The sequence below is a fragment of the Trematomus bernacchii genome, unplaced genomic scaffold (assembly GCF_902827165.1).
Source record: "Trematomus bernacchii unplaced genomic scaffold, fTreBer1.1, whole genome shotgun sequence".
In the NCBI taxonomy this organism is placed as follows: domain Eukaryota; kingdom Metazoa; phylum Chordata; class Actinopteri; order Perciformes; family Nototheniidae; genus Trematomus; species Trematomus bernacchii.
The window spans coordinates 16,874,724-16,888,577 of NW_022987593.1; the positions used below are offsets into that span (position 1 = coordinate 16,874,724).

A 13,854-nucleotide genomic window follows, 5' to 3' on the forward strand; every position below is an offset into this window, starting at 1 on the left:
ACTACTGTCCATGCTGCAAATATATGATTTATAGTGTAAACACCATATTTGTATTGTGTTATATACCTTTCCCCATACTGTACTATATACCTTACTGTATGTAATGTTCATATCTTACTATGTATTCCCGTACATATATTAAAATACTCTACTCCAAATACCACTTTTGGTCAGATGCTCAACTGCTTTTTCTTGGTTCAGTACTTGTATTTTTACTTTTTACAACCGTCTATCCTGTATATATCTGCTTTATTTCTACTGCATTATATACCTTACCCTATACTGTGCTATATACTTCCCTGCATATAATGATGATATCTCACTGTTTATTCCCATACATATGTAAATATACTCCACATCTGGTTATATGCTAAACTGCATATCGTTGTCTTGGTACTTTTCCTCTATGCAACTAATGTAATGTAATGTAATCTGTGTGTCTCTCCAGGTCTGGTGGGCCTCTCCCTGTCCTACGCCCTCTCCATCACTAACCTGCTGTGCAGTCTCATCGACAGCTTCACTCAGACGGAGATGCAGCTGGTGAGCGTGGAGAGGACGGAGGAATACTGCAGCGGCCTGCCCACTGAGCCCCAGCAGCACCACTCACAGGTCAGACGCACACACACACACACACACACACACACACACACACACACACACACACACACACACACACACACACACACACACACACACACACACACACACACACACACACACACACACACACACACACACACACACACACACACACACACACACACACACACACACACACACACACACACACACACATTGAACCATGCAGTGTTGGTCACAGCAGAGCATGGCTCTGTAAAGGTCTTAACATCTGATCTGAGGGGAATGTCTTGTTGTTTATTTTTAACATGTGATGTGTGCCATTTTGTAAAGCACTTTTGAGATACACGTGCTGTTTGAAAAGTGTTATATAGAAATAGCTTTATTATTATTATTATTATGTATTTACTTTCATGCCCATGTTGTTCCTCCCCTCCTCCTCTCTCTTCCCTCCCTTCCTCCTCTCTCTTCCCTCCCTTCCTCCTCTCTCTTCCCTCCCCTCCTCCTCTCTCTTCCCTCCCCAGCTCCCCCCTGCCTGGCCCCATCAGGGTGGATTAGAGCTCCACAATGTGGCCCTCTCCTACAGAGAGGGTCTCCCCAACGCTCTGGACGGGGTCAGCATGGTGGTCCGACCCGGGGAGAAGCTGGGCATCGTGGGCCGCACCGGCTCGGGGAAGTCCACTCTGTTCCTGGCTCTGTTCCGCATGGTGGAGCTGGACCAGGGACACATCCTATTGGACGGCCTGGACATCAGCACCGTGGGCCTGGATCAACTCAGGTAGGATCACTGGAGCTGCTGATACACTTTCTCTTTTAAAGGTCACCTATTGTGCAAAACTTAGTTCCCAGCACTTAGTGCCCCCATGGAACTAAAGAGCAGATCGCGTTCACACCGGAATAAGTTCCCTGAGGGAGGATTAGGCAAATGAAGCCGCTGACGTCACTTCTTCTTCTTCTGCTTTGGGTTTACTGGGAGGCCGCAAACCACTTCACGGCGTATACTGCCACCCGAAGTCCCCGGCCGGAAGTCCCCGGAGTTGGGGACTGGCTTCAGTAGAAGCTGCTGGGATTCCCAGCAGCTTCTACTGAAGCCTTCAGAGTAAATCGCCAGAACGCCGACATCTCCTCAACTCCACCACTTCTTTTGTGTTGCCATGTTACGACCCGTCCTCTACCAAGTGGTAGTGGCTCGTGGGAAGACCCGCAACATAAAATAAACCACACAAAACACGCAGCACTTGTCGGCGAGCATTTATTAAAGCGCACCGCCGTTACTCACATGTGCCCACCGGCAAACGAACCACGTCTGGAGGACGGCAAAAGCATACACCTCCTGTGCTTTACCCGTGAGAACGCACTGCAGCATAACGGTCCACATATTTTTAGGCCATTTCAACGTGGTTGCTACCCGTTCAAAAAGGATAATATAATTGTCAACATCTTTCTCGTGAAACACCGGGATAAATCGAGTATATCTACCCACGTCAAAGTCATGTGATTGTGCCGAGTCCAACTGCTGAGTGTGGTGCGATAATGCCGTCAACTCCAGCTCCTTTAAACGAAACAACCGATTAGTCTCCTCCTCAAGTTTCCTGATTTCGAGATTACAATCGATCTCCTTCTCTCTCAGTTTATTGTCAATCTCCTTCTCTCTAATCATCAGTTTACGCAACTCCAGCTGAAGTTGAAGCTCGCTCATTGTCGGAGAGACCTCTGTCTCCTCGTCTTTGGGAAAACCAGCAACGCCCCCCTCCTCCTCCGATAACACTTCCTGCTCTACCAGCGCAGCCAACAGCTGTTCTTTAATGACCTGTTTCTTGCTTTGTTTACTATACGGAACGTTAAACCTGCCTGCGATTAACTCCAGCTGCTGTTTGTTACAAGCATCAAACTTCCCCCGAGTTGGAACCTTAGCAAACTCCTCCAAGTCAAAATCCATACTAACGTGAAACTCACCCGAACCAGAAATCAGGTAGACTATTTAGGCAACTCTACACTGCACACAAACAAAGCACATGCTGTCAAGGGCCATTCTACAAAAGAAAAACACCGGCACCTGCCCGAGACAGTCTTTGGACGAGCCCCCATATGTTACGACCCGTCCTCTACCAAGTGGTAGTGGCTCGTGGGAAGACCCGCAACATAAAATAAACCACACAAAACACGCAGCACTTGTCGGCGAGCATTTATTAAAGCGCACCGCCGTTACTCACATGTGCCCACCGGCAAACGAACCACGTCTGGAGGACGGCAAAAACAAACAAAAGAAGAAGGGGGCCTGGGCCAACCAGTCCTCTGGCCGTAGGACCCAGAGCTTCCCTCCCCTACCCAGAGATCTAACAAAACCCTACGGGTAAAATAAAGCCGCGAAAACCTATACTCCCAGATCCTCCAGAGTACACATATTGCCAAATTAACACAAAGGATCTACAGATCCAAACAGCAGAGAGAGATTGTCCTCGGACGGAGTCTTCCGGCATAAGGATCAGGAGAGAGATCTCTTCTCCTCCAGCTTCTCCTTTTAAGTCCCCAGCTGAATGGAATTAGGACACCTGGGGGAGGCGGAGCCAGGGGCGGACCAGGTGTACCTGCGCAGCAGAGAGACAGAGAAGACAACAGAAAAAGGGAGCACGTAACATGCCATAAGTTAGTCTCTCTGCGTTTGTGCGCGGGGCTAATGCTAATGCTAATGCCAACAAAACTTTTCAGAGTTTTACGGGGCGTGGTTTGCAATTCGCCCAGCCAATCAGAAATTTGAACTTTTTTTCTCCCCAGGAAAGTACCACCTCTCTAGCAGGGACTAAAAAGGGGGGAAAAGTTCTCTTTACTAAGTTCTCTTTTTGGTGTGAACGCAAAATCCCAGGAACTATCGGAACTAAACGGGAAAAGTACTCCGGTGTGAAAGCGCATTTTGTGTTCTTTGTAACCAAATATCTCTCAGAGGGGCGTGGGGAGGGGCTCCTTATTTTCATCTAAAGTAACAGAGAATCAGCACTTTGGAAACAGGGCTGAAACAGAGGGGATTATGGGATGCTGCAATGATCTGTTTGGTATTTCAGCCAATCAGAGACATGTTCTGTATATATCTGAGACCTGGAATATATTGATGAAAAACAGGATAATAGGGGACCTTTAAAGTCTTTCATTTTTGTAAAGCACTTTGAATTGCCTTGTGTTGAAAAGTGCTATATAAATAATCTTGCCTTATTTTACAAAGTGTACATTGACTCTTCTTCTGTGGTGGCGCCCCCTGCAGGTCCCGGCTGGCGATCATCCCTCAGGACCCCTTCCTGTTCAGCGGGTCGATCAGAGAGAATCTGGACCCGTGTGAGCGTCACTCTGATCATCAGCTGCTGGACGTCCTGCAGCAGTGCCACCTCAGCGCTGTGGTGCTCAGGATGGGTGAGGGGAGAGAATATATATTTATCTAATATATCATATCCAGAGAGGGCACAAGTACACACATCCTTTACTCAAGTAGAAGTACAGATACTCGTGTTTAAAAATACTCTGGTAAAAGTAGAAGTACTGACTAAACTTCTTTACTCAAGTAAAAGTAAAGAAGTATGGGCTTTGAAATGTACTTAAAGGGGACCTATCATGCAAAATGCACTTTTGTACGTCTTTTCTACATGAATATGTGTCCCCGGTGTTCCAGGGAACTCACCAAGTGTCAGAAAACACAACCCTCTCTATTTTCCTCCATACCCAAATCTCTAAAAAAGGGGCTGCAACGGATCTGATAAAAACTGATCCAGATTTGAACACTGTCCTGACGTCAGGACGGTGGCGCTACGGCTATTGGGCCAACTCCACCAATCAGGAGGAGACAGCCACGGCCATTGCCGTTCGAAAGCGCTGGAGACGCTGTAGTACATATGCCAGGCCTGTAGGTGGTGCTGTTCTCACAGAATCTGCCCTTGCAAAAACAGAGCTAAAAAAGTGCAAATTGAGCGAAATGAGGCATGGCTAAAATGCATGATCTGTTTGGTATTTTGAAAAAAAAAAAGTATAAATTTGCCTTATATAGGTATGGTCCTACACTATATTATTCAAATATAGCATGATAGGTCCACTTTAAGTAAAAAGTACCCATAAATACCATCTGTTTTAAAGAGTACCTGACCTCCCTTTATATCAATAGAACAATAATGTCATTGTTAGCTAATGAATGTTTCCATGCTGAACAACGGCAACATGACAACGTTTTCATTGGTCCCTCTTCTTTAGAGAAGACCAGGAAATGATGGATACACGGATCGTGTTCAAAGCAATAGGCACGCAATGACTCTAAATAATAATGATCACGCCACCAAACACACATTCAAACTAAAGGAACCAGCCTGTTTGGAAAATGTGAGAAGTAGAAAGTACAGGTATTTGTGTTCAAAATGTAAGAAGTAGAAAGTACAGGTATTTGTGTTCAACATGTAAGAAGTAGAAAGTACAGGTATTTGAGTTCAAAATGTAAGAAGTAGAAAGTACAGGTATTTGTGTTCAACATGTAAGAAGTAGAAAGTACAGGTATTAGGGTTCAACATGTAAGAAGTAGAAAGTACAGGTATTTGTGTTCAACATGTAAGAAGTAGAAAGTACAGGTATTTGAGTTCAACATGTAAGAAGTAGAAAGTACAGGTATTTGTGTTCAACATGTAAGAAGTAGAAAGTACAGGTATTTGTGTTCAAAATGTAAGAAGTAGAAAGTACAGGTATTTGGGTTCAAAATGTAAGAAGTAGAAAGTACAGGTATTTGTGTTCAACATGTAAGAAGTCAAAGTAAAAAGCCGTCAGAAAAGTAAGTAGTGGCGTAAAGTACTGATACCAGAAACATGTACTTAAGTACAGTAACTAAGTATTTGTACTCCACTACTTCCCACCTCTGGTCATATCCCAATTACTTGTATATAGACTCTCCTTGCACTATTTTAACTATTATTTCTGTGTTATTGTGTTGCACTGTTGGAGGAGCCTGGGACCTTTCATTGATATTTATACACTGCAGCTCTGTGCACATGACAATAAAAGCCTTGAACCTTGAACCTTGAATCTTGAATATAACCAGGGAGTTTCAAGATTCAAAGGTTGTATTGTCATATGCACAAAGCTACAGTGTAGAAAAGGCAAGGACATTATTTTGACCTGAGCTCCTCCAACGATGCAACATATATAATATAATACAAAAATACAAATTAAAAGTAGTGCAAGAAGTCTGTATACATGTAAATAGAATATGATATGTACAAGAACAGAATATGAAATTAAATAATGTACATTAAGACACAATTAAATACGTTTTTTAATATTTAGATAACTATTTAGATAATAGTTAATAATAATAATAAAGCTTTATTTATACAGCACTTTTCATACAACACATGCAGCTCAAAGTGCTTTACAGAATGACACAAAAATACACAACAAGAAACTCCCCTCAGATGATTTGTTAAGAACTTTAAAACTTACATGCAGCAACATATAACATTTGATCAGGTTAATAGACACAAGGAGGCTAAATGTATGATAATAAAATAAATAATGGTTTCTCTCTGACAGATAAGACACAAGACAACTGAGTCAATGCAACAATATAAAATATCAAATGAATAATGAAGTGAATATGGGATGAGCAGCTTATTAACGCGAGGCGTGTCTGTTTTGAATCCATTCAGCTGACTCAGGGCCTTTTATTTCTCACAGTGCACTCCACCCTCCATTATTCCTGTCAGGTAACACCAGCTTTAATCCTCTCAGGCAGATTGTTCTTAAAAACATCTGAAGGAAGGGTGCACCCAGGAGAGGTGACACAATAACACAGCGTGACTGATCATGTTACATACAATCAAGCTTAGAAGTCATATCAACCTTAGATTTGGTTGTTTATTTGTATTAATCTCATATTTCTTTTCAGTAAAGAGGGGTTGAGAGGAGAAGACTTTAATCTACTATCATGGACTATAAATAAAACAACTTAACGTTATGTCAAGCTTGAATTAAGGAGTCTTTCGTCTAAAAAGCAACATGTAAATGCTTCCTATTTGCACGTATGTAAACCAGGCTGATGCTCACCTGATGTTTCCTCCTCAGGCGGTCTGGGTGCAGAGGTTGGAGAGAGAGGGAGGAGCTTCTCTGTGGGTCAGAGGCAGCTGCTGTGTCTCTGCAGAGCTCTGCTGACCCAGGCCAAGGTGAGACCCCCCCCCTCATCATCATTTTGGGGAAATTGTATTTTTTTTGTCACGGCTGGAGGGCAAATGCAGAAAATTGGTTGAAATCAAAAATATTTTATTTGCGGAACTAGGCCAGGGAAATAAAAGTAAAACAAGGCAAGGCAAAACATTAAATCGCTCAGAACAAAATCCTTCCAACGACTTCAAGACTCTCACAAAGACTGAAAGAGAAACCAGAACTTAAAGGGGACCTATCATGCAAAATGCACTTTTGTACGTCTTTTATACATGAATATGTGTCCCCGGTGTTCCAGGGAACTCACCAAGTGTCAGAAAACACAACCCTCTCTATTTTCCTCCATACCCAAATCTCTAAAAAAGGGGCTGCAACGGATCTGATAAAAACTGATCCAGATTTGAACACTGTCCTGACGTCAGGACGGTGGCGCTACGGCTATTGGGCCAACTCCACCAATCAGGAGGAGACAGCCACGGCCATTGCCGTTCGAAAGCGCTGGAGACGCTGTAGTACATATGCCAGGCCTGTAGGTGGTGCTGTTCTCACTGAATCTGCCCTTGCAAAAACAGAGCTAGAAATTGTCAAATTGAGCAAAATGAGGCATGGCTAAAATGCATGATCTGTTTGGTATTTTGAAGAAATAAAAGTATAAATATGCCTTATATAGGTATGGTCCTACACTATATTATTCAAATATAGCATGATAGGTCCACTTTAAAGGGGACCTATCATGCAAAATGCACTTTTTGATGTCTTTTATACAGAAATATGTGTCCCCGGTGTGTCGGGGAACTCACACAGTGTCAGAAAACACAACCCTGTCTCTTTTTCGGGGGTAAACACTTTTCAAATTAAAACAGGAAACCAAAGACAGATCTTGACGAGATAAAATAAAACAGGGAAAACTAATACGGATCATAACATATTTAGTAGTATCACTGTTCATGTTTTATTGTTCAGTGATATAACTCTTTCTGTTTGTTTATACCCTGTTTTTAATTATGTTCCTCATTTCTTATTGTCATTTTTTGTCATACTCTGTAAAGCACTTCGGGCTGCGTCAAGCATGAAAGGTGCTATATAAATAGTTGTATTATTCATTATACTCCTCCAACAATGCAACATATAGAATGAAATACAAATAAAGAATAGTGCAAGAAGTTTATATACATGTCAATAGAAAATGTGAAATGAAATATTGTACGGTAAGATTAAATTAAATACGGTTTATTGCGGTGATAACTATTTAGATAAATAAGTAGATTGCAAGATGACAAACAGATGAATGTTTATCGGGGCACTTCACAGAGTTCAGGTAGTCGTATTGCCTGTGGGATACTTCACCTCTTGTATTTGTTTACAGTGCAACCAAACGAGTCTTTTGAAAATGAAGCCTTTAAAGATGTTTTCCACGACGCCACAGGCAACATGACTGGTTTCATGATGCACACGATGTGATGTTTGTCACACAACAGCAGGGCAGAGTGGAGTTTTGTAGTTATGCAAATCTAAAAGGTCACTGCGGTTTAATTCTCTTGTTCCTGCAGTGTTTAAAAATGTTGAAAAATGACCTAAGTTGAATGCTTTTAGTATAAAGCAGCAGCAGGAGAGGCAGATTGTATTAACAGTAACTTAATCCAGCTCTGATGATGCTGTCGGAAAGTGAATATTAAATGACGCTGATATCAATGAGATCAAATGAAAACACTCTGGATTACATGCTTTATGCTTCTCTATGAAATCAAAACCACAGTATATTAGAGCTGCAACTATTCTATTCATAGTTCAATGTTATAAAATGATTTTTATAGTCTGGTACCTGAAAAAGGTGAAATGGCACTGATGGAACCAGATGTGCCCAAATGTGAACAAAGCTTAGTCCGCCTGGACTTTTTTTCCCTAAATATCTCTAAAAAGGTCAATTTTCACTTGTTTTGCCTCAATCTTGATACAGGGTACTTATTATATGTTATACTTTGGATTCCTAAAGCTTTTAGGCTACTAACCCATCATGCAAGGGTGGTTTTCACTATAAGTAATGTTTTTTTGTTAGGCGGAGGTAAGAATTTACACTTTTTTACTATGTTCCATCTGAATTCACTCTGACACAGAAACATCTATATTGATTCTGATAAGTCTACATCCATCTCACAGATGTAACCTTGCTTTGAGAAAAAAGATTATTAATTTAACCCTTTTAGAAGTGAAGTTATAGTCATTTGTTCTGGGCATGTCATTTTCGAGCCTGAAACCCGAAAAACAGGCTTGGGGTCTAACAGGTTAATAGTTTCTATTATTGTTAGGAAAATATTACGACACCGGGTTGAGAATCAATAGTCAGGTACTAATTTATTCTTGCAAGAAGGAGCAGAGTTAAGTCACATACAAAGGATATGGTTCAACTCACACACATGAGGTATGCTGCTCAAAGGAGCAGGAAGTAACATCAAGCTTATATAGTCTAAAGTCAGGAGGTACCAAACAGTGTCGTAAATCGGTTTGGCGTCATCAGGTGTCGGGAAGGTGTCGGGACATCTCTGGAAAGGCAGTGTTGCTCTTTGCCCCTCAAAGAGGAGAGGAGACAAAGTGTGTGTGCTCTCGTTGGTATCAACAACATGAATTATGCCCTGCCTTCTCCTATCTACGAAGAGGCAGCTGCAAGGTCACACACACCATCAGAAAACCCATAATAAAGAAGACACCTTGTATTTTCTCCAACAATTATTTATAGAGAGAAATACTTACCAAATAATCTCTGTTTTCAGTTTCTTAAATGTGAAAAAGTGTCTCAACTGTACAGTATATTGATGTCTCTTTTTGGACTGTTTGTCATGGAAAACAGAGCATTAAGTGACGTGAAGACATCTTTTGGGAACTGTGGTAGTTATTTTCTGCTGATCCCCGATTATTTACACCCCAAAAAACGACTAGATTAGTCAAGAAGAACATCAAGTATGTGATTCAATAATGAGAATAATTGTTGTTGCCCTAAAGCAAAAATGTAATGGCTCAATAAACGCTGTCGAAAACAGGGTCTGATTTTATGCAAATCTTTTGGATTATGACTCAGTTTATTGCCGCACCCTTTCTTGGTAATCTTCCTTCTATTTTTATCACACTGACGTTTGTTCTCACAAATAAAACCTGATATTTCTTCACGGTTTTAAAGCCATTACACAATCACACACTGCACACCTCCAGTTGTTACAAGGGTAATCCAAAATACACACAGTCATTTCATCACTGCTGATCTGTATTTCGTGCCGCAACTACCAACACCTAATCTTCATCAACAGTATTGGACACAATGAAAGCAGCACACAATGCAATTCAGTTCAGTAACCCTGCAGAAAAAGGTGTCCATACTGTATGCATCATATATTATTGATTTTTACTGAATGAACCTCTGACACAAGTACAGTGTTTTGTGTGTCTCTCTTTTACCATCTGTCCAGGTTATTCCACATTAATGCTGTAACTTCTGGTTCTAATAAAACACAGAATTAATGTGTTTTCCTCTCATGCAGGTCCTGTGTATCGATGAAGCCACAGCCAGCGTGGATCAGAAGACGGACAAACTGCTGCAGCAGACCATCAGAGAGAAGTTTCGGGACAAGACCGTCCTCACTATCGCACACAGGTAGACGTTTTTCCTAAAATCCATGCCAATTTGACCCCTGAGTCAAAACTAAACAGAAGAAAGCCAAGTGTAGTTATTACGCTCCATATATATGAGCATAAATTAGCATCATAAGGGCTGCCTCGACAAAGAGCAACAGGATTTGTATATTGGATGTTTTAATATTTCAGAAAATCAAACAAATGTTTATGACACTTACACATACTCAGCAGCATAATCTCCACATATTAACACCACAACAAGCTAATGTTGGGCTATAAAGGAACTACAGCACGGTCACATGACTTCACGTCACCACCGCTAAGCTAAAGGTGGCTAATGTTGGGCTATAAAGGAACTACAGCACGGTCACATGACTTCACGTCACCACCGCTAAGCTAAAGGCGGCTAATGTTGGGCTATAAAGGAACTACAGCACGGTCACATGACTTCACGTCACCACCGCTAAGCTAAAGGCGGCTAATGTTGGGCTATAAAGGAACTACAGCACGGTCACATGACTTCACGTCACAACCGCTAAGCTAAAGGCGGCTAATGTTGGGCTATAAAGGAACTACAGCACGGTCACATGACTTCACGTCACCACCGCTAAGCTAAAGGTGGCTAATGATGGGCTATAAAGGAACTACAGCACGGTCACATGACTTCACGTCACCACCGCTAAGCTAAAGGTGGCTAATGTTGGGCTATAAAGGAACTACAGCACGGTCACATGACTTCACATCACCACCGCTAAGCTAAAGGTGGCTAATGTTGGGCTATAAAGGACTGACTACAGACTGAGCTACTGCCGCCCCTAAGGCTTTGATCCAGTCTTTCTTTGTCGAATAAAAACCTTAATTTAAACGGATCTTTTTATTAAAATATGCGAAAAAAACATTATTTTTTGTATTTGTGTGTGCAGGATCAACACCATCATGGACTGCGACAGGGTGCTGGTGATGCATGCTGGGAAGGTTGTGGAGTTTGACACCCCGGCCGCTCTCTGCCAATCAGACGACTCCATCTTCCAGAGGATGGTCGGTTAGAGAGAGTGAGACGGATAAGAGACACTGAAAGAAGAGAAACAGCTTTATTTGTATAGTTTTTTACCTTGAATAGCTTCCTGGAAACTTCCTGCTTTCTTCAGCTCCGTCCTGATCACAAGTGTTGCTGCTTTTTACTGTTTCTGCAGAGAAATGGGGAATTTCCTGCTCCTTTTTGGACTTGGAAGCAATGAGCAGTGCGTTTATGATCCTATTTTCTTATTTCCAGCTGAAATTTAGTTTCTTTAAAGTGATTATTGTAATACGTAGGTTTCTTACAATTGAATTGTGAGGAATTTAAGGTCCTTTATTATAATTTATTTACATTACCATTGCATTTTTTCTAATAAAAAGTGCATAAAAACTGAAAATCCGAGTTGAAATAGATTCTTAAAATAGTTTTTTATCAATATTGTCAAATCTCACATAAGCAGGGTGACCAACCAATCGACAACACATGTATTTATCATTTTATTTTTATTTAATTAATTTAATTCTCATCTTTTGTTTTGTATTTTTAATTGTTATTATTCGGTTTTATGCCTTTATTGTTATTTGTTCTGAATGAAAAGCAGCTGCATTTGATGAATGTTAATGATAAAACCATAAAGGTCAACCTTATTAACATTTATCGTAAAATCACAAACTCACACGTTTTGGACGACACTACAATTTTTATAAGTGTGTGTTTTTTTAAATTTCGAAACCACACGGTCTTTTTTATAACCAGAGGGCATGTTGTCACAATACATTATTTGTCTTCTCTGCAAATAATTGGCCGTCAGTCATGGAGAATATTTACTCTTCCTGGAGACAGAGTTTAAATCCTTCAGTGTGTTTGTCCTCTCATGTATCCGTTATAAACAACTGTCATTCACTTTTTACAAACCTGTGTAAACATCGAAACATTTATCACCCTGACGGTTTTATACTGTAAAAACATGTTTAAGGGACATGAATAAACGTTCAAATAACGGTTGTTTTCATCACCTCATTAAAGGTTTTGTCTGTAAAACGTCCAGAAACAGTGAAAAATGCCTGTGTGCCCAATTTCCTAGATACACTATGACAACATTAAATGGCTAAATTCACAAAATAATCATTTAACTATAATCAAAAAGATGGTTTGAGAACCTAAAACCAGTGTTGTAGTCAAGTCACCAATTCACGAGTCCAAGTCACTCTCGAGTCCCCACTCTTCGAGTCCGAGTCCAAGTCCGAGTCACCCAAGGAGTGTCCGAGTCGAGTCCGAGTCATCATTACCTGTGTTCGAGTCCAAGTCCGAGTGTCCGAGTCGAGTCAGAGTCCGAGTCATCATTACCTGTGTTCGAGTCCAAGTCCGAGTGTCCGAGTCGAGTCAGAGTCCGAGTCATCATTACCTGTGTTCGAGTCCGAGTCACCCAAGGAGTGTCCGAGTCGAGTCCGAGTCATCATTACCTGTGTTCGTGTCCGAGTGTCCGAGTCGAGTCAGAGTCCGAGTCATCATTACCTGTGTTCGAGTCCGAGTCACCCAAGGAGTGTCCGAGTCGAGTCCGAGTCACCCAAGGAGTGTCCGAGTCGAGTCCGAGTCATCATTACCTGTGTTCGAGTCCGAGTCACCCAAGGAGTGTCCGAGTCGAGTCAGAGTCCGAGTCATCATTACCTGTGTCCGAGTCCAAGTCCGAGTCACCCAAGGAGTGTCCGAGTCGAGTCCGAGTCATCATTACCTGTGTTCGAGTCCAAGTCCGAGTGTCCGAGTCGAGTCAGAGTCCGAGTCATCATTACCTGTGTTCGAGTCCGAGTCACCCAAGGAGTGTCCGAGTCGAGTCCGAGTCATCATTACCTGTGTTCGAGTCCGAGTCCGAGTCACCCAAGGAGTGTCCGAGTCGAGTCAGAGTCCGAGTCATCATTACCTGTGTCCGAGTCCAAGTCCGAGTCACCCAAGGAGTGTCCGAGTCGAGTCCGAGTCATCATTACCTGTGTTCGAGTCCAAGTCCGAGTGTCCGAGTCGAGTCAGAGTCCGAGTCATCATTACCTGTGTTCGAGTCCGAGTCCAAGTCATCGTGCGCGAGAATTCACGAGTCCGAGTTGCGTCAATTAGTGCGCAAGTCCGAGTCGAGTCACGAGTCCCGAAAAATCTCTCTGCCTAAAACCATTTAATATTTTTGCATTTTTGCTAAAAAAATGACTCCTAACAATTAATAGATTATCAAAATATCTGACAATTAGATTTATGTCAATCAATGTATGGCTGTATTGAATATGGCAGCCCTTATCTTAACTTTATATCACTACATCATTACATTACGCATGATTTATATGTGATGCATTTAATGTAATCCTCTATAAATCATTTGGAAAACATTTATCTTGTTGTGGTTTTGCTCTTTCTGGTTTTGACACCCGTGTTGTTTATAATTGCTGTACCTTTTAATACATCAGTTTGTT

At 41.7% G+C, this 13,854-nt stretch overlaps 1 protein-coding gene across 4 annotated transcripts in view; it reads left to right on the plus strand.

Moving 5' to 3' along the window:
- The window catches only part of abcc10 (ATP-binding cassette, sub-family C (CFTR/MRP), member 10), a 38,815-nt gene extending 26,413 nt beyond the window's left edge, over nt 1–12,402 (plus strand). For all 4 annotated transcript variants that reach the window (XM_034129744.1, XM_034129748.1, XM_034129746.1 and 1 more), the window contains exons 20-25: nt 449–609; nt 1,104–1,357; nt 3,836–3,981; nt 6,664–6,761; nt 10,290–10,402; nt 11,307–12,402. In XM_034129744.1, the coding sequence (XP_033985635.1) occupies nt 449–609; nt 1,104–1,357; nt 3,836–3,981; nt 6,664–6,761; nt 10,290–10,402; nt 11,307–11,430 (896 nt within the window). In that variant the 3' untranslated portion in view covers nt 11,431–12,402. The remainder of the gene's footprint in view (nt 1–448; nt 610–1,103; nt 1,358–3,835; nt 3,982–6,663; nt 6,762–10,289; nt 10,403–11,306) is intronic.
- Nucleotides 12,403–13,854: the final 1,452 nt, after the last annotated feature.